This window comes from Elephas maximus, chromosome 18, assembly GCF_024166365.1.
Source record: "Elephas maximus indicus isolate mEleMax1 chromosome 18, mEleMax1 primary haplotype, whole genome shotgun sequence".
Classification (NCBI taxonomy): domain Eukaryota; kingdom Metazoa; phylum Chordata; class Mammalia; order Proboscidea; family Elephantidae; genus Elephas; species Elephas maximus.
Genome location: NC_064836.1, coordinates 22,975,734 through 22,999,556, shown reverse-complemented (window position 1 = coordinate 22,999,556; position 23,823 = coordinate 22,975,734). Strand labels below are relative to the sequence as shown.

At 38.7% G+C, this 23,823-nt stretch overlaps 1 protein-coding gene across 3 annotated transcripts in view; it reads left to right on the top strand.

Moving 5' to 3' along the window:
• The window catches only part of KCNH1 (potassium voltage-gated channel subfamily H member 1), a 765,170-nt gene that overhangs the window by 164,404 nt on the left and 576,943 nt on the right, over nt 1-23,823 (top strand). Inside the window, exons 1-2 of one of the 3 annotated variants that reach the window (XM_049858607.1) lie at nt 2,306-2,434; nt 15,099-15,491. In XM_049858607.1, coding sequence (XP_049714564.1) covers nt 2,357-2,434; nt 15,099-15,491 — 471 coding nt within the window. In that variant the 5' untranslated portion in view covers nt 2,306-2,356. Of the gene's footprint in view, nt 1-2,305; nt 2,435-15,098; nt 15,573-23,823 lie in introns of those variants that run through there. The other 2 variants (XM_049858606.1, XM_049858609.1) reach the window with 2 other exon arrangements.

Here is a 23,823-nt window from a genome sequence, read left to right as displayed (position 1 = left end):
TGTGAAGCTGCTTTCTTATACTCCCTGTCCTCTGATGTGCAATGTAGGTGGGGCAAAGCCAAGCAGCATGGATGCTGCACTTTGCGGCCGGCCGAGCCACCGCATCCAGCCAGAAAGCTCAGAGGTAGAGCGGTGGGGAGAGGATGGGAGGTGGGAAAACATGTATCGCTGGTTACCAGGTGTTCTGTCCCTGCTGGGAGCTCCGTGAAGCTGCTTTCCCAAGCTCCCTGTCAGCCAGTCTCCAACAGGAGTCTAAGATGGTGAATCCATGCTGCATTAGCTGATAAGGAACCTCAGCACATCTTTCTCCTTGCTTGAATTGACAAAATTTCTTATTCCATTCAGTGTTTGGCTGAATTCTTTATCTCTTCATTTGAGACTTTGGGTTCTAGGAATGATGTTTGTCTCTGTTAAACTTAGTTTTTCAGATCTTTGCTGCAGAGGGACAGCGTGGTGCTTCTGTCTATGGTGCTGCATTTGGCCAGAAGTCCCAAATATCATTAGTATCACATGCAAGTAAAATTTTCTGAAGGTAATTAAAAAATGGTTGCAGGTGTACATCAACAGGGACCTGCTAGAAATTCAAGCTGAATTCAGAAGAGGATGTGGAACAAGGGATATCATTGCTGATGTCAGATGCATCTTGACAGAGAATACCAGAAAGATGTTTGCCTGTTTTATTGACTCTGCAAAGGTATTAGAGTATGAGGATCTTAACATATTATGGGTGACATTGCAAAGAATGGGGATTCCAAAATGATTAATTTTGCTCATGGGGAGCTTGTACATATACCAAGAAGCAGTCATTCCAACAAAACAAAGGGATACTGAGTGGTTTAAAATCAGGAAAGGTGTGCATCAGGGTTGTATCCTTTCACCATTCTTATTCAATCTATATGTTGAGCAAATAATTTGAGGAGCTGAACTATATGAAAAGAAAAAAAACACACCAGAATTGGAGGAAAACCATTAGTAGCCTGTGAGGCGCACATGACAAAACTTTGCTGTTGAAGGAGAAGAGGATTTGAAGCACTTGCTGTTAAAGATTAAAGACTACAGCCCTCAGTATGGATTAGCCTTAACAGAAAGAAATAAAAAATTCTTGCAACTAGACCAATAGGGAACATGATGATAAACAGAGAAATATTGAAGTCATCAATGATTTCATTTTACTTGGACCCACAATCAATACCTATGGAAGCAGCAGTCAAGAAATCAAAGAAAGTATTACATTGGACAGATCTGCTGCAAAAGACCTCTTTAAAGTGTTAAAAAGCAATGATGTCACTTTGAGGACTAAGATGCACCTGACCCAAGCTTTGGTGTTTTCATTCACCTCATATTCACGGGAAAAGTGGACAATGAATAAGGGAGACTAAAGAAGAATTGATGCCTTTGAATTATGGTGTTGTTGAAGAATATTGACTATATAATTGAGCGCCAGAAGAATGAACAAGTCAGCCTTGGAGAAAGTACAGCCAGAGTGCTCCTTGGAAGCCAAGATGGCAAGACTTAATCTCACATACTTTGGACATGTTTTCAGGAGGGACCAGTCCCTGGAAGGGCACCATGTTTGGTAAGGTAGAAGGTCAGCGAAAAAGAGGAAGACCCTCAGTGAGATGGATTGACAGAGTGGCTGCAACAATAGGCTGAAACACAGCAATCATTGTTACGATGGTACAGGACTGGGCAGTGTTTCTGTCACCATGATTAAGAAGCAACTCAATTGCACCTAACAATAAAAATAACAAAATAGAAGGGCAGAGCCAAGATGGCAGAATAGGCAGATGCTTCTGGCGAGCCCTCTTACAACAAAGACCAAAAAAAAAACAAGTGAAATGAGTATATTTATGACAAGCTAGGAGCCCTGAACATCAAAGGCCAGCTTAGAAAATGAACAGGGGGCAAGGGGAGGAAGAGATAGCTCAGAAGGAGAGAGGAGTTGCTGGACCTGAATCATGGGGAGCCCTCAGGCACCATTCCCAGGAGCGGTGGCGGTGGGCTGGTACTAGCATTCCGCCGCAGTTTCCTCAGGGAGAAGCAGACAGCCACGCAGCCTACTCACACCTCCGGAACCAGAGAAGAACGGTGATCTTGGCAAAAGCTAAGTACTTGCGTATATTTTACCGCATCCCCCGCCCCTGCTCCTAAGCTGGCTTGAGCAGCTGATTTCACTGGGCCTGAGATAGACCCTGTTGAGTGCCTAGAACCATCCTCCCGGCCTTGGAGAAGGAATAAATTTGCAACCGGGGAAAAAGATAATTTTCCAGCTCCACTAACTGTGGGAGTTCAGGACAGAAGTGGCTCCTGTCCAGGCATAAACGTTCCATGGACTTTGAGTACATTTCCCCTCTGCATGGACCTGTCTGGGCCTATTTCAGGAGAACAGGCCCTTGTTGGCAGACCCCAACCATTTCAGATGTGCAGCGGAGAGGTGAGTGTTTCACGTTTGACATTGCTTTGCCATACTAAACAGGGCCCACACTTACCCACATCAGGGGCCTAAGGACTGGTGGCTCCACTCAGGTTACCCAGCCACCTGTGACAGGGTTCCAAGGATAACTGGTACTCCCCAGTCCTTACAACCAGAAATATTGGTTTCCCATTGTCTGCCTGCAGAACCCACCCACCTGTATGCTCTAGGGAACAGGGACATGCTTTCCTCAGAGACACGAGGGGGACGATTTTCAGCCCCCTGCCTTGTTCAGAGTGTGACCCTCTCCTGCAACCAGATTTCGGCACCTACACCAATCATTCCTGCCCCTCTAAGACTGTAGGACAGAGCCTGTACCACACACTTCATGATCAACTACCTGGACACCTGAGCTGAATTCACACAAGAAAAGCGAATGGGCTCCTAGACTAATATACCTGATAACAGCTCCAGCAATCTGGGGACAAGACTTCAGAGCTCCAAAGGAAAAAATAATCAAGCTAGCTCACTCAAGCAACCCATTTGGACATATCAAAACAAGACAAAGCAAGAAGCTACGACACAGCAAGTAAACATAAAATAAACTAATACAATAACTTATATATGGCTCAGAGACAACAGTCAATATCAAGTCATATAAAGAAACAGACCATGATTGCCACAACAAGCTATCAAAACAAAGAATCAAGGGATCTTCTAGATAAAAGCGCTTTCCTGAAATTAACAGAGGCAGAATACAAAAGATTAATATACAAAACCCTTCAAGATATCAGGAAGGAAATGAGGCAACATGCACAACAAGCCAAGGAACACACAGATAAAGCAATTGAAGAGAATTAAAAAGAGTATTCAGGAACATAATGAAAAATTTAATAAGCTGGAGAAATTCATAGACAGACAGCAATCAGAAATTCAGAAGATGAACAATAAAATTGCAGAAGTAGACAACTCAATAGAAAGTCAGAGGAGCAGAATTGTGCAAGTGGAGAGCAGAATTTCTGAACTCAAAGATAAATCACTTGGCACTAATATATTTGAAGAAAAATCAGATAAAAGAATTTAAAAAAATGAAGAAACCTTAAGAATCATGTGGGACTCTATCAAGACAAATAACCTACGAGTGATTGGAGTACCAGAATGGGGAGGGATAACAAAAAATACAGAGAGAATTGTTGAAGGTTTGTTGGCAGAAAACTTCCCTGATATCATGAAAGATGAGAAGATATCTACCCAAGATGTTCATCAAACTCCACATAAGGTAGATCTTAAAAGAAAGTCACCAAGACATATTATAATCAAACTTGCCAGAACCAAAGATAAAGAGAGAATTTTAAGAGCAGCTAGGGATAAACAAAAAGTCACCTACAAAGGAGAGTCAATAAGAATAAGCTTGGACTACTCAGCAGAAACCATGCAAGCAAGAAGGCAAAGGGATGACATATAAAAATTGAAGGAAAAAAATTGCCAGCCAAGAACCTTATATCCAGTTAAATTGTCTCTCAAATATGAAGGTGAAATCAGGACATTTCCAGATAAACAGAAGTTTAGGGAATTCATAACAACCAAACCAAAACTACAAGAAATATTAAAGGGAATTCTTTGGTTAGAAAATCAGTAATATCAAGTATCAATCCAAGACTTGAACACTGGACAGAGCAATCAGAAGTCAACCCAGACGGGAAAATCACAAAAATAAATCAAGATTAAAAAAAATACTCAAAACAGGGAAACAGCAATGTTATTATGTAAAAGAAGACAACATTAAAACAATAAAGATAGACTAAGAAATGTACTCATAGATCTTCTATATGGAGAGGAACACAAGGCGATACAAAGAAATAAAAGTTAGGTTTAAATTTAGAAAAATAGGGGTAAATAATAAGGTAACCACAAAGGAGACAAACTATCCTACTCATCAAAATAAAATACACAAAAAAAAATAGTGAGTCAGTAGAAACAAAATCAACAACAACGAATATGAGGAAAGGACAATATATAAAGAGAATCTACTCAGCACATAAAATTAAGTGGGAAAAAGAAATTGTAAACAACACACAAAAAAAGATGTCAACATGATAGCACTAAATTCATACCTATCCGTAATTATGCTGAATGTAAATGGACTAATTGGGCCGATAAAGAGACAGAGAGTGGCAGAATGGATTAAAAAGCATGGTCCGTCTATATGCTGCCTACAAGAGACACACCTTAGACTTGGAGACAAAAACAAACTAAAACTCAAAGGATGGAAAAAAAGATATCAAACAAACAACAATCAAAAAGCGCAGGAGTGACAATATTAATTTCTGACAAAATAGACTTTAAAGTTAAATCCATCATAAAGGATAAGGAAGAACACTATATAATGATTAAAGAGTCAATGTATAAAAAAAAAATTTTTTTTTATACCAAGAAGATATACCCATATTAAATATTTATGCAACCAGTGACAGGGCTGCAAGATACATAAAACAAGCTATATGGGCCTTGAAAAGTGAGATAGACAGCTCCACAATAATAGTAGAAGACTTCAACACACCACTTTCGGTGAAAGACAGGACATCCAGAAAGAAGCTCAATAAAGACATGGAAGATCTAAATGCCCCAATCAAACAACTCGACTTCATAGACATATACAGAACACTCCACCCAACAGCAACCAAGTATACTTTCTTTTCTAGTGCACATGGAACATTCTCTAGAATACAGCACATAGTGGGTCATAAAGCAAGCCTTAGCAGAATCCAAAATATTGAAATATTACAAAGCATCTTCTCTGACCATAAGGCCATAAAAGTAGAAATCAATAACAGAAAAAGCAGGGAAAAGAAAACAAATGCTTGGAAACTGAACAATAACCCTGCTCAAAAAAGACTGGATTATAGAAGACATTAAGGATGGAATAAAGAAATTCATAAAATCTAATGAGAATGAAAACACTTCCTATCAGAACCTTTGGGGCACAGGTAAAGTAGTGCTCAGAGGTCAATTTATATCAATAAATACACACATACAAAAAGAAAAAAGGGCCCAAATCAAAGAATTATCCCTACAAGTTGAACAAATAGAAAGAGAGCTACGAAAGAAAACCTCAGGCACCAGAGGAAAACAAATAATAAAAATTAAAGCAGAACTAACTGAAATAGAAAACAGAAAAACTGTTAAATGAATTAACAAGAGGAAAAGCTAGTTCTTTGAAAAAATCAACACAGTTATAAACCATTGCCCAAACCGACAAAGGAAAAACAGGAGACGAAGCAAATAACCCAAATAAGAAATGAGATGGGCGATATTACAACAGACCCAACTGAAATTCAAAGAATCATATCAGATTACTATGAAAAATTGTACTCTAACACCTTTCAGAACCTAGAAGAAATGGATGAATTCCTAGAAGAAAACTACCTACCTAAACTAACACAAACAGAGGTAGAACAACTAAATAGACCCATAACAAAAGAAGAGACTGAAAGGGTAATCAAAAAGCTCCCAACAACCAAAAAAGCCGTGGTCTGGATGGCTTCACTTTCAGAAAAGAGTTAACACCACTACTACTAAAGGTATTTCAGAGCATAGAAAAGGACAGAATACTCCCAAACTCATTCTATGAAGCAACCATATCCCTGATACCAAAACCAGGTAAAGACACCACAAAAAAAAGAAAATTACAGACCTATATCCCTCATGAACATAGAAGCAAAAATCCTCAACTAAATTCCAGCCAATAGAATTCAACAACATGTCCAAAAAATAATTCACCATGACCAAGTGGGATTCATACCAGGTATGCAGGGATGGTTCAACATTAGAAAAACAATTAATGTAATCCATCATATAAATAAAACAGACAAGAATCATGATTTTATCAATTGATGCAGGAAAGGCATTTGACAAAGTTCAACAACGATTCGTGATAAAAAAAACTCTCAGCAAAATAGGAATAGAAGGAAAATTCCTCAACATAACAAAGGGCATTTATACAAACCCACTAGCCAACATCATGGTAAATGGAGAGAGCCTGAAAGCATTCCCCTTGAGATTGGGAACCAGACAAGGACGCCCTTTATCACCACTCTTATTCAACATTGTGCTGGAGGTCCTAGCCAGAGCAATTAGGCTAGATAAAGAAATAAAGGGCATCCAGATTGGAAAGGAAGAAGTAAAAGTATCTCTATTTGCAGATGACATGATCTTATACACAGAAAACCCTAAGGAATCCTCAAGGAAACTACTGAAAGTAATAGAAGAGTTCAGCAGATTATTGGGATACAAGATAAACATACAAAAATCAGGTGGGTTCCTCTACGCCAGCAAAAAGAACATCAAAGATGAATTCACCAAATCAATGCCATTTACAGTAGCCCCCAGGAAGATAAAATACTTAGGAATAAATCTTACCAGAGATGTAAAAGACTTATACAAAGAAAACTATAATACACTTCTGCAAGTAATGAAAAGAGACTTACATAAGTGGAAAAACATACCTTCCTCATGGATAGGAAGACTTAACATTGTAAAAATGTCTATTCTACCAAAAGTGATCTGTAGATTTAATGCAATTTGGATCCAAATTCCAACGACATTTTTTAATGTTATAGAGAAACAAATCACCAACTTCTTATGGAAGGGGAAGAGGCCCCAGGTAAGTAAAGCATTACCGAAAAAGAAGAACAAAGTGAGAGGCCTTACTCTACCTGATTTTAGAACCCATTATACTGCGACAGTAGTAAAAACAGCCTGGTACTGGTACAACAACAAATATATAGATCAATGAAACAGAATTGAGAATCCAGACATAAATCCATCCACATATGAGTAGCTGATATTTGACAAAGTCCTCAAAGCAATTAAATGGGGAAAAGACAGTCATTTTAACAAATGGTGCTGGCATAACTGGATATCCACCTGCAAAAAAGTGAAACAAGACTCATACATCACACTATGTACAAAAACGAGCTCAAAATGGATCAAAGACCTAAATATAAAATCTAAAACAATAAAGGTCATGGAAGAAAAATATAGGGACAATGTTAGGAGACTTAATACATGGCATAAACATTATACAAAACATTACTAACAATGCAGAAGAAAAACCAGATAACTGGGCACTCCTAAAAATCAAACGCTTATGCTCATCCAAGGACTTCACCAGAAGAGTAAAAAGATTATCTACAGAGTGGGAAAAAGTTTTTAGCTATGACATTTCTGATTTTAGCACCTGATCTCTAAAATCGACATGATACTGCAAAAACTCAACTAAAAAAGATGAATAACCCAATTAAAAAATGGGCGAAAGATGAGAACATACACTTTACTAAAGAAGACATTCAGATAGCTAACAGGTACATGAGGAAATGCTCACAATCATTAGCCATTAGAGAAATGCAAATCAAAACTTCCATGAGATTCCATCTCACTCTAACAAGGCTGGCATTAATCCAAAAAATGCAAAAATAATAAATGTAGGAGAGGTTGTGGTGAGACTGGAACACTTATACACCACTGGTGGGAATGTAAAATTGTACAACCACTTTGGAAATCAATTTGTCTCTTCCTTAAAAAGCTAGAAATAGAACTACCAAAGGATCCAGTAATCCCACTCCTTGGAATATATCCTAGAGGAATAAGAGCCTTTTCATGAACAGATATATGCACACCCATGTTCATTGCAGCACTGTTTACAATAGCAAAAATTTGGAAGCAACCAAGGTGCCATCAATGGACGAATGGATAAATTATGGTATATTCACCCAATGGAATATCACCCATTGATAACGAACAGTGAAGAATCTGTGAAACATTTCATAACATGGAGGAATCTGGAAGGCGTTATGCTGAGTAAAATTACTCATTTGCAAAAGGACAAATATAAGACCACTTTTATAAGAACTTGAGATATAGTTTAAACAGAGAAGAAAATATTCTTTGATGGTTATGAGAAGCGGGAGGGAGGAAGGGAGGGTGGGAGAGGGGTATTCACCAATTAGATAGTAGTTAAGAACTACTTTAGTTGAAGGGAAAGACAACACACAATACAGGGGAGGTCAGCGCAACAGGACTAAACCAAAAGCAAAGAAGTTTCCTGAATAAACTGAATGCTTGGAAGGCCAGCGTTGCAGTTGTAGGGCTTTGGCAACCAAGGTTTCAGGGGACATCTAAGTCAATTGGTATAATAAAATCTATTAAGAAAACATTCTGCATCTGACTTTGCAGAGTGGTTTCTGGGGTCTTAAACCTTATCAAGTGGCCATCTAATATGCATCAATTGGCCTCAACCCACCTGGACCAAAGGAGAATGAAGAACACCAAGGACACAAGGTAATTACCAGCGGAAGAGACAGAAGGGGCCACATAAAGCAGAGACTACATCAGCCTGAGACCAGAAGAACTAGATGGTGCCCAGCTACAACGGATGACTGCCCTGACAGGGAACACAACAGAGAACCCCTGAGGGAGCAGGAGAGCAGTGGGATGCAGACCCCAAATTCTCATAAAAAGATCATAGTTAATGGTCTGACTGAGACTGGAAGGACCCTGGTGGTCATAGCCTCCAGACCTTCTGTTGGCCTAGGACAGGAACCATTCCCTAAGCCAACTGTTCAGACAGGGATTGGACCGGAAAATGAGATGGAGAGGGATGATGGTGAGGAGTGAGCTTCTTGGATCAAGTGGACACTTGAGACTATGTTGGCGTCTCCTACCTGGAGGGGAGATGAGAGGGTAGAGGGGGTTAGAAGGTGGTGAAATGGACACAAAAAGAGAGTGGAGGGAGGGAGCGGGCTGTCTTGTTAGAAGAGAAATTGGGTGTAAAAAAAAAAGGTGTATATACGTTTTTGTGTGAGAGCCTAACTTGATTCGTAAACTTTCACTTAAAGCGCAATAAAAATTAAAGAAAAATAACAAAGGAAAAAACAAAATCATACACTCTTGGATGAAATGTCTCTTCATGTTTTTGCCCTTTTTCTAATTGGATTTTAAATAATATCTTATTTTATTATTTCTTGTATTGAAAATACACACAGGAAAAGATAAACCAACAGTTTTTACATCTGCAATTTAGTGACTTTGATTAAATTCTTCAAGCTGTGCAACCATTCTTACTTTCGTTTTCCAAATTGTTCTTCCCCCATTGACATAAACTCACTACCCCCTAAACTTCTTATCTAAACTTTCAATTGCTTTTGTCAGTTTGATCCCATAAAGATAGTTCTTTAAAAGAACAGTGTGCACATGACAGACATGCTTTATTAATTAAGCTAAATTTAAGGATTAAGATTTAAAGGTTTCTCAAGGAAATATATTTGGGGCTCATCCAGCCTCAACGGCTCCAGAAATTTTGGATTCCATGAATATTTTAAATTCTGTTCTACATTTCCCCTCTTTTGATCAGGATTCTTGTATAGAATCTTTGATCAAAATGTTTAGTAGATTATTTGTTTTTTTAACCATTGTGTTTTGAGAATCCTTTATATAGCCTAGATATTAGTCCTTTGTGAGATATGTAGTTTGAAAATATTTTCTCCCAGTCATAGTTTGTCTTTTTATCTTATTAACTGAGCCTTTTGCAGAGGAAAAGTTTTCCATTTTTCCTTTTATGGATTGTGCTTTGGTGTCAAGTCTAGGAACATTTTGCTTGCCCTAGATCCTGAAGATTTTCTTCCATGCTTTTTCCCAAGGAGTTTTATGTTTTCATGTCTTACATTTAAGGCTGTGATCCATTTTAGTTAATTTTTGTATATGGTAAAAAAAAAAAAAAAAAAAAAAATTTTTTTTTTTTTTTTTATGAGACTTAGGTTGAGGGCTTTTTTTCTTTTTCTTTTTTTGCCTGTAGATTTCTTCTTGCTCCAGCACTATTTGTTGAAAAGGCTGTCTTTCCTCCACTGAACTGCTTTTGCAACATGGTAAAAAACTAGTCAGGCATATTTTTGAGGGTCTATTTCTGGGTTCTCTATACTGTTACATTGATCTATATAGATCAATTCTTCTTCCAATATCAAACCAAAAATCTCAAACCCATTGCATTTGAGTTGATTTTGACCCATAATTACTGTAAAAAAAAAAAAACTATACACAAAGCCTTGGAATCAGCTAGACTGATTTTTCCACCTTATTCCTCTTATTTAAAATTGTTTTAGCTTTTTTTCTGCTTTTCCATATAAATTTTAGAATAATATTGTCTATATCTATAAAAATTCTTGCTAGAATTTTAATAGGAATTACGCTAAACCTGTACATTAATTTGGAGAGAATCGACATCTTTAGTATCTGGAGTCTTCTAATTTGCAAACATGGTATGTTTCTCCATTTATTTATATCTTCTTTGATCTCTTTCATCAGTATTTTGTTGTTTTCAGCATACAAGTCTTATGCTTTGTTAGATTTACATCTAAATTTTTGAGCTATTGTAAATGGTATTGTATAATTGTGGTGTTCATTTATATAAAAATAATTTTTTTATGTTTATCTTGTATCATGTAAATTCACTTATTAGTTCTAGAACTTTTTTTTTTGGTAGATTCCTTGGAATGGTCTATGTAGACCATCATGTCATTTACTATAATTGTGGTGTTCATTTATATAAAAATAATTTTTTTATGTTTATCTTGTATCATGTAAATTCAATTAGTTCTAGAACTTTTTTTTTTTGTAGATTCCTTGGAATGGTCTATGTAGACCATCATGTCATTTACTAATAGGGGTAGGTTTTTGTTTCTTCGTTTCTGATTAGGATGCTGTCTTAATTATCTAGTGCTGCTGTAACAGAAGTACCTCAGTGGGTGTTTTAACGAAGAGAAATTTATTTTCTCACATTTTAATAGACTAGAAGTTTGAGTTCAGAGCACCAGCTCTAGGGAAGGGCTCTCTATTGGCTCTAGGGGAGGATCTTTGATTCTTTCAGCTTCTGGTCCTCAGTTTCTTGTTGATCTTTGTGTGGCATTAAGCTTCCTCGTTTGTCCTTGCTTCTGTGCCTAATCTGCTCTTTTTACATCTTCTGAGATGTGATTGGTTTAAGACGCATCCTATGCTGTTATGAAAGCCCTGGTGGCACGTGTGGTTGAGTTCAGCTGCTAAGCAAAAGGTTGGCAGTTTGAATCCAGCAGGTGCTCCTTGGAAACCCCATGGGGCAATTCTACTCTGTCCTATATGGTCACTATGACTCAATGGCAGTGGGTGTGGTTTTTTTTGGTTTGTGCTGATATGACCTCATTAACATAACAAAGAAAACCCAAATCCCAGATGGGGTTACATCCACATGTGTACAGGTTAGGATTTATAACACATCTTTTGGATGGAATACAATTCAATCTATAGGAGATGCCTTTTATTTTCTTTCTGTTGACTTATCGCAGCAGCTAGAACCTTCAGTTCTATGTGTGACGAGAGTGGATATCTTGCATTGTTTCTGATCTTAGGAGGAAAACATTCAGTCTTTCTCCATTAGGTATAATGTAAGCTGTAGGTTTTTTACAGATACTCTTTGTGAAGTTAAGGAAGTTACTCTGTATTCCTACTTTTCTGAGAGTTTTCATCATGAATGAGTTTTGCATTTTGTTGTATGCTTTTTCTGTATTGATTTATATAATCATTTGATTTTTCTTCTTTATTCAGTTAGTATGGTAGATTACATTGATTAATTTTCAAATATTGAACCATATTTGCATTCAGGAAGCAGAAGTCCCATTCAGTTGATTTTATTTTATTTATTTATTTGGAATGCTGGCTCCATTTCTTGCTACCCGTATGAGCTTGGAGTTCATTCATTCACTTTTTCTGCCTGAGATCTCACAGCCCAAGCTTCCTCAATTTTACTTGATTAAGTTTCTTTTCATGAGAGAGAAATTAAAACTCCAACCCTAGAAGAGTTCTGTGCATTGACAGGAGGGGGTGGAAACAACTCCTCTCCCCAAAGATGCACACTAGTTACTCTGGATTTTCAGCTTTCCTTTTCACACTTTTTCAGTGCTAGGGCCAACCATAGGGGGAGCAGTGATGGCAGCTTATTTTATATTCACTATAGGATCTTCAACTCCTACCAAAAAAAAAAAAAAAAAACCCAGTGCCATCAAGTCGATTCCCACTCATAGAGACTCTGTAGGACAGAGTAGGGCTGCCCCATGGAGTTTCCAAGGAGCGCCTGGCAGATTCGAACTGCCGACCCTTTGGTTAGCAGCCGTAGCACTTAACCACTACGCCACCAGGGAAAAAGAATTTCCTGTGATAGGAGGGTAGAAGGGGAAACCCTGGTAGTGTAGTGGTTAAGTGCTATGGCTGCTAACCAAAGGGTCGGCAGTTCAAACCTGCCAGGTGCTCCTTGGAAACTCCATGGGGCAGCTCTACTCTGTCCTATAGAGTTTCTATGAGTTGGAATAGACTTGATGGCACTCGGTTTGGTTTTTTTGGTTGGTGATAGGAGGAGAAGTTTCACCCAGAGATTTGTAAAAACCTGTCAGTGGCACAGAGAAACATCCTTTCTGCTTGGCCTGGCTTCAGAAGGCACAGCTTTTGGCCTTTGACTATTGAGGGCAAAACCCATGGTTGGTTATCTCTTGTAGCCAAGCTTCTTTAGACTTCTTCCTGAAGTGAGTCTGCCTCCTTAACAGCCTAAATGACACGGTGAGGTGTAATCTTGATGAGGAATAGCATGCATTTTGAATTCTCTAGATGAAGTTTGGAATGCTGGCTCCATTTCTTGCTACCTGTATGAGCTTGGAGCTCATTCATTCGCTTAAAAACAATCTTTTAGTGCCATTCTGGACCAGCCACCCTGCTCGGCTCCTGGAGTATAGTAGTGGATGCCCTTCATTACTCTCTTTTCTTCAATTTCTGGCTATCAGCACACCCAGTTGGCTTTATTTCAAAAATGTATCCAAAATCAGAGATTATTTTCTCCATCACTCCCATCTTTTGCCCAGGATGTTAAAATTTTGTTCTTCCGTCTAAGCCTTTGTCCTAATTCATTATCTGCAGAGCAGCCAGGATGATCTTTGAAAAACATACATAAGATTATCATTCCCTTGCTTAATACCCTCTTGTTACATCTGGTTGTACTAAGAATAAACCCCAACTCCTTACCATAGCCCACCAGGCCCTGCATGGTGTGGTCTCTGCTTCCCTCTTTAAGTTTATCTAGTATCCCTCCCGACCCTTGATGTGCTTCAACCTCACTGGTTTTCTTGGCTATCTAGTGCTGCTATAGCAGAAATACCACAAGTAGATGGCTTTAACAAAGACTGATTTATTCCCTCACACAAAAAAAAAATAATAATTTTTTTTTTTTTTGGTCTGGGAGGCTAGAAGTCTGAATTCAGTGTGACAGCTCCAGAGGAAGGCTTTCTCTCTCTGTGGGCTCTAGGGGAATGTCCTTGTCATCAATCTTCCCTGGTGGAGGAGCTTCTTAGCACAGGGACCCAGGAACAAAGGACATGCGATTCTCCTGGCTCTTGTTTCTTGGTGGTGTGAGGTCCCCCTGTCTCTCTGCTCACTTCTCTCTTTTATATCTCAAAAGAGATTGATTTAAGACACAACCAAATCTTGTAGATTGAGTCCTGACTCATTAACATAACTGCCTCTAATCCTGCCTCTTTAACATCGTAAAGGTAGGATTTACAACACGTAGGAAAATCACATCAGATGACAAAATGGTGGGCAATAACACAATACTGAGAATCATGGCCTAGCCAACTTGGCACATATTTTTGGGGACACAGTTCGATCCATGACACTAGCCTTCTTTCTCATCCTAAAAAATATCAAGCTTGTTCCACCTTGGGGTCATTACATTAGTTATGCTCTCTACCTAGGATACTTCTCCACAGAACTTTGAATGACTGACTCCTTCTTGTCATTCGAGCCTTAGGTTCAAACACTCTCACTCTCTTACCCCTCAAGTCACATTCTATCAACTGTGTTTCCCCCTTCATATTTTGCTTTTATCACTATTTGAAATTATCTTGATTATTTGTCTCTAGGCTGCACTCCGTGAGAGCAGGAATGTTGCCGTTTCCTTCGTTGCTATATGTATGTCCAGTTCCTGGAACAGTTCTTGGTACAGAGCAATACATATTTGTTGAGTAAAGTTGCTTAACTCTCTCGAGCCTAGGTTTCTCATTTGTAACATAGTATAATGATTGGTTAAAAAAACGAGATTTTGTTTGGAATTAAGTGATATAATAAATGTATGTGAAGTGTTTAATACAGTGTTTGGCTCAGAGTATTTGTTCTTTATGAGTATTTGTATTATATAAAAGTTCACTTTACAACCAGAATGCTCCTTGGAAGTGAGAATGAGGAGATTTTGGCTCGCTTACTTTGGACATGTCATCAGGAAAGACTAATCTTTAGAAAAGGACATCATGTTTGGTAAAGTAGAGCGTTGGTGAAAATGAAGGAAACTCTCAGTGAAATGAATTGACACAATAACCACAACAATGGCATAGGACTAGGCAACATTTCATTCTGTTATATATAAGGTCACAATGAGTCAGAGTGATGACAATGAACAACAATGTTCACTTCCATTCTCTCATACTACTCTAGTACTTGTTCTTGGACTTAATGATCTATCCAGAGCGATATGAGTATTTGCCAGTGACAGATGCCTACTGGTCAGATGCTTGTAATTAAATCCTAACTTAGTTTCTCTTCGCCATGTTTTTCTGAACAGGTCCTGCAGCTGGGCTCAGACATCCTTCCCCAATACAAGCAAGAGGCACCAAAGACTCCTCCTCACATCATCTTACATTACTGTGTTTTTAAGACCACGTGGGATTGGATCATCTTGATCTTAACCTTCTACACAGCCATCTTGGTCCCTTACAATGTTTCCTTTAAAACTAGGCAGAACAATGTGGCCTGGCTGGTTGTGGATAGCATCGTAGATGTCATCTTCTTGGTGGACATTGTGCTGAATTTTCATACCACCTTTGTTGGACCAGCTGGGGAGGTGATTTCTGACCCCAAACTCATCCGCATGAACTACTTGAAGACGTGGTTTGTGATAGACCTTCTGTCCTGTTTGCCATATGATGTCATCAACGCTTTTGAGAACGTGGATGAGGTTAGTGCCTTTATGGGTGACCCAGGGAAGATGGGTTTTGCTGATCAGATTCCACCACCACTGGAGGGGAGAGAGAGTCAGGTATATCCTTCAAATCTCAGTCCTTGTTGTTATGTCTTTAAGCTGAATTACTAAATGTGGTTGGTCAACAGAAGACTAATTAAATGGGTGGGAACTAGCATGACTGATGTGCAGAGCAGAGGGAGCATGCTGTTCCTACCCCTTAGAACCTTTGGAGGTTCAGAGGCAATGCATGTCAGTGACTGGATGTTGAAAGGACCACGTGGGGTTCAAAAGAACCAGGTGTCTCAGTGGTGCAAACCACTAACTCAAGGGTGGTGGGCTGCAGAAGCAGACATGCATTGCCACTTCTTTGGTTAATATTTCACTCAGAATACAGTTGCTGAATGTGTACTTATCGATTATTGATTTTCTAATTATGGGGACTTTTCTATGATCTGCTGCTGCCCTTTGACTGTTTCATAGCTACCTACTCCTGGCAACAGGAATGCCATTTCTCTCTAAGTTTGCTTTTTTGGTAAATATTGGAAAAAAAGGAATGACTTGTTTCTTTGCTAAAATGAATTTTGGAGGTGACCACTGGCTTTCAGTTTTCAATAGTCATCCTCACCTGGATTTGCTGAGGTAGTCAGACGCCTGTTGTAGTTACAAGGACTAGTGATTATTATTGAATTCCACTGTATTGGATTGTTAATCTTTAGGGAAATACAGGAATTAAACAAAGATAAGCTCCCTGTAAATGTGCTGGAATCAGGACTTGCCCGAATACCCATTGTCTGAATGGATGCCTAGGATATGTTGCAACAGGATTTAGCCACTGGGATCGTTAAAGTCATTTTCTTCTAAAAAAAAAACAAGGATGTCAAGCCATTGCAAAGGAAATGGTCAGATTCTTGTTTTGTGTGTGACATGGGAATTATTCTTCCTTTATCCTACTCATAGTTGACACCCCAGATAGATCAAGATAAGGCAGTTTTTCTGGTAAATCTTCAGCATCCTTCAGCCATGGGCCTTCATTGTCTCAGATTACAGAGGGTACAAGATATCATACAATGGCTGGGTGAGCGTGAAGGCTGAGCTGATGCAAGACACATTCTCAAGGCTAAAGGGTTAGTGAGACTCACCCTTAAGATAGTTGGAAGGAACAATCTGCTTCTTGCCAGGAAAAGAAGACTGGTAATGACTTTGTGTCTTAGTGGTAGCATAATGATGCCTCACTTTCTTCAGATCAGTACCAGTGAGTGAGGACACCAGCCTCTTCCTCTGGGAGAACTAACCTACCTACCACTTCTGTCTAAGGAAGAGCAGCTCTTCCTGCAAAATGCTGCTGTAGTGTAGGGTGGGAGAGAGCTTGGATGTTCAGATGCTTTAGATTTGGAACAACCCCTGCTTTTAGCTATGTGGTATGCTTTAATACACTTTAAAATCCCAAGGACTAATTCTCTGGGTGGCTTGTGCTGCTTTTGTAGGGCGATTAAATGAATTGAGATTGATGATATACAAGAGCAGAATCATCCCTAAAGTGAACGTTAGGATTCTTAAATATGAATTTTAGTACATGTTTGAAATGGTATTTTTCTTTGTAAGTACATTTCTAGAATATTTTATGTTAATGAGGAAAATATGATCATTTTGGGTTAGGTAATTCAAATGAATTTTCTCAACCTACAAGAGCTTCTTATACACATATGGGAAATTAAATTTAACTTTAAAAAAGCACTTGAATTTTTAAAATAAACTATATTCTATTTATAGCAATAGCACTGACACTTTGAAGATAAATAGAATAGTTCTTCTGTTCCACAGGTTCTTATTAAAAATTGGCAGATCTATAAACAGATATGTAAATGTGTTGAGATTACCTGTAGGTTGGCAGAATGGAGAGCTTCTCCAGAGGCACTGTATATGTGGGATTGGAACTTTTTTGCCATTAATTGTGAGTAGCCCTGATGTGGTTTTGGATTTCTATATTCATAAAATAGATGGTTGATAGGGGAGAAAATGTCAGTTTTCTGTAGCTTTCTGTTGGTAAAAGGTTGAGTATCAAAGGTCTTACTACCACCTTTTGACCATAAATTATAAATATGAAGGGGCTTTAGTTACAGTTTACTTCCATAAAGACTTGATTTTATGCTTAGTAATTCCTTTTAAAGAGTCAGTGGGTGATGCAAACAGTTAACAAGCTTGGCAGCTAACTGAAGGGTTGATGGTTCAAGTTCACCCAGAGGCTCCTTGAAACAAAACTGTGGTGATTTACAGTACTTACAAAAAATCAGCCATTGAAAACCCAATGGATCACAGTTCTATTCTGACACATATTGGGTCTCCTTGAGTCGAAATCAATGGAAAGTTTTTTTTTTTAATTCCTTTTAAAGCTTTGGCTGACAGCCAACATAGTGTACTTTCACAGCAATTGTGGTAGCGTGGAGAGAGAACAACGGGAGGGAATGGAAGGCTTGACTTATAGTTCTCCGGTTATCATCTGTTAGGACAGCTGGGAACCTTGTGCATATCATTTAGCTTTTCTGGACCACAGTTTTCCTATCTACATCTTGGTGATAATATTATCTTACCTGCCTGAAGACAGGGCATTTGGACAGTAGATGATTTAAGTTCCCTACCAGCTGCAAGTCCTAAAATCCCACTGGCATTAGCTTCACCTCCAGAAGCTGACTGTAAAGACAAGAAGCCCAGCACTCTGAGCTACCTCGAGGGAGGGTGGGAAGAAGGTGGGGTGGAATAGGGGGCACTTAGCAGGCACTTAGCAGATCTACTGATGTCAGAGCCCATAGAGTTTATCTGGTTCAACCCTCTTAACTCGCAAATTAAAAAATCTCAGAGGGAAAATGACTCACTGAAGAGTACTCAGCAGATTGTATGATCATAGTAATAATAAGCCTTCCTTTTCTTTTGACTCTTCTCTATTCTTAATAGTGACAGACTTGATGAAGGAGAAATAAAAGACTTGCTGAAGGGCACAGTTGAGTCAAAACTGAACCAGGAGCTGATGTAGAAATGGCTCATACCTTGGCTTGGTTGAATGTGGTGGCATGGTTGAGCACTGGGTATGGGGAGGTGGGCAGCTGCATTTTCCGCAAAGAAACTTTTGGTGATGAGATGGTAGTTTAAGATGCTGAGCCTACGAGGTGCTTGCTGAGGCTCAGAACCAGCAGTTTTCCAGGTACAGCTCTTTTGTTAAAAAGTCACCATTAAATAATGGGAATGAAGGGCTTGTGGGGATTAGATGAGGTGCAGGAGGCTATGAAAGGGACCCCTATCTGAAGAACCTGGGTTGTTGTTGTTGTTAGCTACTGTTGAGATGCCCCCCATGCACAAAGGAGCAAAGTGCTGCCCAGTCCTAGGTTGAGGATTGGACTGTTGTGCTCCTTAGGGTTTTCATTGGCTGATTTTTTAGAAGTAGATCACCAGGTCATTCTTCCTAGTCAGTCTTAGTGTGAAAGCTCTACTGAAACCTGCTCAGCAACATAGCAATGTGCAAACCTCCACTGCAGACGAATGGTGGCTGTGCATGAGGTGCATTGGCTGGGAATCAAATCCAGGTCACCCACAAGGAATGTGAGAATTCTACCACAGAATCACCACTGCCTGCATAAAACTTGGGTAAGGCTGGGGCAAAATCTCCTCCACAGGAGAATTCTGATGAATGATTCAAAGGGCTCACGTTCACCACACCCTCTTCTTACCCCATGCTCTGTTGTGGAACTGGTAATCTAAGGTTGTAGCTCACTCTGACAGCTCAAGAACTCTAGGCTTGCCCCAAAAGATAAAATACTTAGGAATAAATCTAACCAGGGGTGTATAAGACCTATACAAAAGAGAACTACAAAACACTACCGCAAGAAATCAAAAGAGACTTACATAAATGGAAAAACATACCATGCTTATGGATGGAAGACTCAACATTGTGAAAATGTCAGTACTACCCAAAGTGATCCACAGATATAATGCAATCCCTATCTATATTCCAACAGCATCCTTTAACAAGATGGAGAGGAAAGAGGCCCCAGAAAAGCATTATTGGAGAAGAAGAACAAAGTGGGAAACCTCATGCTACCTGATCTCAGAACCTACTATATAGCCACGGTAGTCGAAACAGCCTAGTACTGGTACAACGACAAACACATGGACCAGTGGATCAGAATTGAGAACCCAGATGTAAATCCATTCCCCTATGGACAGCTGACCTTTGACAAAGGGCTAAAGTCCATTAAATGAGGAAAAAAACAGTCTCTAACAAATGGTGCCGGCAAAATTGGATGTCCATTTGTAAAAAATGAAACAGGACCCATACCTACACCATACATAAAAACTAACTTGAAATGGATCAAAGACCTAAATGTAAAACCTAAAAGATAAAGATCATGGAAGAAAAAAGTAGGGACAGCTTTAGGGGCCCTAATATATGGCGTAAATAAAATACCAAACATAACCAAAAAATGCAGAAACAGCAGAAGATAAACTAGTTAGCTTATCAAAAGACTTCTCCGAAAGACTAAAAAGATAACCTATAGACTGCGAAAAAATTTGGGCTGCAACTTATCTTACAAGGGTCTAATCTTTAAAATTTATAGGAAACTTCAACACCTCAACAACAAAAAGACAATCCAATTAAAAAATTGGCAACGGATATGAACAGACACTTCACCAAAGAAGACATTCAAATGGCTAACAAACACATGAAGAAATGCTTGCTATCATTAGGTGTTAAAGAGATGCAAATCAAAACTATGATGAGATAGCATCTCACCCTGACATTACTGGCACTAACAACAACAACAAAAAAAAACAAAACAGAGAATAACAAGTGTTGGAGAGGTTGTGGGGAGATTGGAACTCTTATACACTACTGGTGGGAATGTAAAATGGTACAACCAGTATGGAAAACAATATGATACCTCCTTAAAAAGCTAGAAATAGAAATACCGTATGACCCAGCAATCCCACTCCCAGGTAATACTCTAAAAAATTAAGAGCTGTGACATGAATAGACATATGCACACCCATATTCATTGCAGCACTATTCACAAAAGCAAAAAGATGGAAACAACCTAAGTGCCCATCAATGGATGAATGGATTAACAAACTGTAGTACACACACAGTGGAATACTATGCAATGAAAAAGAGTAATGATGAATCTGGGAAACATTTCACAACATGGATGAATTTGGAAGACATTATCCTGAGTGAAATAAGTCAATCATAAAAGGACAAATATTGTATGAGATCACTATTATAAAGAAACAAGAAAAGGTTTACACACAGAAAAAATTCTTTAATGGTTATCAGGGAAAGAAGGGAAAATTACCAAATAAATGGAAAACGTGTTAATATTGGTGAAGGGAAAGCCAATACACAATATGAGGGGAGTCAGTAAAACATAACCAAGGTATGGGAGGACATTGAAAGGAACATAAGAACAAGGGAAAAAATGGTAATTACTATAGCATGGACCATCCTGCAACAATAGTATTAACGAACAGTAATTTACAAATGAACATTTCAAGATCTGTCCTGAAGTACAACACTGTCAGTGATAGGATAGCATACATATGCCTGCAAAGAAGAACGGTTAATACAACTATTATTCAAAATTATGCACCAAACACTAAGGCCAAAGATGAGGAAATTGAAGATTTTTACCAACTTCTGCAATCTGAAAATGATCAAATATGTAATCAAGATGCATTGATAATTACTGGTGATCAGAACACGAAATGTGGAAACAAAGAAGAACGATCTGTAGTTGGGAAATATGGCCTTAGTGATAGAAATGATGCCAGAGATTGCATGTTAGAGTTTTGCAAGACCAGGGCTTATTTACTGCAAATGCCTTTTTTTTCAACAACATAAACGGTGACTATATGCATGGGCCTCACCGGATGAAATACACAGGAATCAAATCAACTACATCTGTGGAAAGATTTTTTTTTTATATGCATGGGCCTCACCAGATGAAATACACAGGAATCAAATCAACTACATCTGTGGAAAGATAGGATGGAGAAGCTCAATATCATCAGTCAGAACAAGGCCAGGAGCCGACTGTGGAACAGACCATAAACTGCTATTCAAGTTGAAGTTCAAGTCGAAGCAAAGAAAGCTAAAACAAGTCCATGAAAACCAAAGTATGACCTTGAGTATATCCCATCTCAATTTGGAGACCATCTCAAGAATAGATTTGACACATTGAATTCTAATGACTGAAGAGTTGTGGCATGAAATCAAGGACATCATACATGAAGAAAGCAAAAAGTCATTACAAAAACAGGAAAGAAAGAAAAGACCAAAATGGATGTCAGAAGAGACTCTGAAACTTGTTCTTAAATGTAGAGTAGCTAAAGCTAAAGGAAGAAATGATGAAGTAAAAGAGCTGAACAGAAGATTTCAAAGGACAGCTCGAGAAGGACAAAGTAAAGTATTATAATGAAATGTGCAGAGGCCTGGAGTTAGAAAATCAAAAGGGAAGAACATGCTCAGAATTTCTCAAGCTGAAAGAACTGAAGAAAAAAATCAAGCCTCAGGTTGCAATTTTGAAGAACTGTTTTGACAGAATATTGAATGACATTGGAAGCATCAAAAGAAGATGGAAGGAATATATAGAGTCACTGTACCAAAAAGAATTGGTCAATGTTCAACCATTTCAGGAAGTAGCATATGTTCAAGAACTGATGGTATTGAGAGAAAAAGTCAAAGCTGGACTGAAGGCATTGTAGAAAAACAAGGCTCCAGGAATTGATGGTTATCAGTTGAAATGTTTCAATAAATGGATGCAATGCTGGAAGTGCTCACTTGTCTATACCAAGAAATTTAGAAGACAGCTACCTAGCCAGCTGACTGGAAGAGACCCATATGTGTGCCTATTCCAAAGAAAGGTGATCCAACAGAATGTGGAAATTATCAAGCAATATCTTTAATATAACACCCAAGTAAGATTTTGATGAAGATATTTCATAAACAGTTGCAGCAGTACATTGACAGGGAACTGCTAGAAATTCAAGCTGGATTCAGAAGAGGATGTGGAACAAGGGCTATCATTGCTGATTTCAGGTAGATCTTGGCTGAAAGCAGAGAATCCCAGAAAAATGTTTGTTTTATTGACTATGGAAAGCCATTCAGCTATGTGGATCATAACAAATTATAGGTAATATTGTGAAGAATGGGAATTTCAGAACACTTAATTATGCTCACGTGGAACTGTAGACCAAGAGGCAGTTGTTGGAACAGAACAAGAGGATACTGTGAGTGTAAAATCAGGAAAAATGTGCGTCAGGGTTATATCATTTCATCTTACTTAATCAATCTGTATGCAGAGCAAATAATCCGAGAAGCTCAACAGTATGAAGAAGAATTTGAGGAAGACTCATTAATGACCTGCAATAAGCACATGACACAACCTTGCTTTCTGAAAGCTAAGAAGACTTAAAGTACTTAATGATGAAGATCAAAAACTTTAGCCTTCAGTATGGATTACACCTCAACATAAACAAAACTCTTTACAGGTGGACCAATAAGCAACATCATGATATATGGAGAAAACTTTGAAGTTTCATTTTACTTGGATCCACAATCAATGCCCATGGCTGCAACAGTCAAGAAATCAAACGATGTATTACACTGGGCATATCTGTTGTGAAAGACTGTAAAACTGTTGAAAAGCAAAGATGTCACTTTTAGGACTATGGTGCACCTCACCCAAGCCATGGTATTTTCAAACACCTCATATGGATGCAAAATGTGGACAATGAATAAGGAAGACCAAAGAAGAATTGATGCCTTTGAATTATGGTGTTGGAGAAGAATATTGAATACACCATAGACTGCCAGAAGAATGAACTAGCCTGTCTTGGAATAAGTACAGCCAGAGTGCTCCCTAGAAGTGAGTATGGAGAGACTTCATCTCACAGACTTTGGACAACTTTTCAGGAGGGACCAGTCCCTGAATAATGACATCATGTTTGGTAAGGTAGAAGGTCATTGAAAAAGAGGAGGAACCTCAATGAGATGGATTGACACAGTGGCTGCAATAATGGTCCCAAACATAGTAACGATTGTGAGGATGGCACAGGGCTGGGTGTTGTTTTGATCTGTTGTTCATAGGGTTGCTATGAGTTGGAAAGCACTTGACGGCACCTAACAACAACAATAGCAACAACAACAGCAATTTACAAATGGATACATAGGTAGATTGATATACCAAGAGGTGTGGGAGGGTGTAAGGGGACACACCCACCTGCAGATAAAGGTTCCGTGATGGATATTTCTGTAGGACGTAATTGTAGGTGCTGGCTA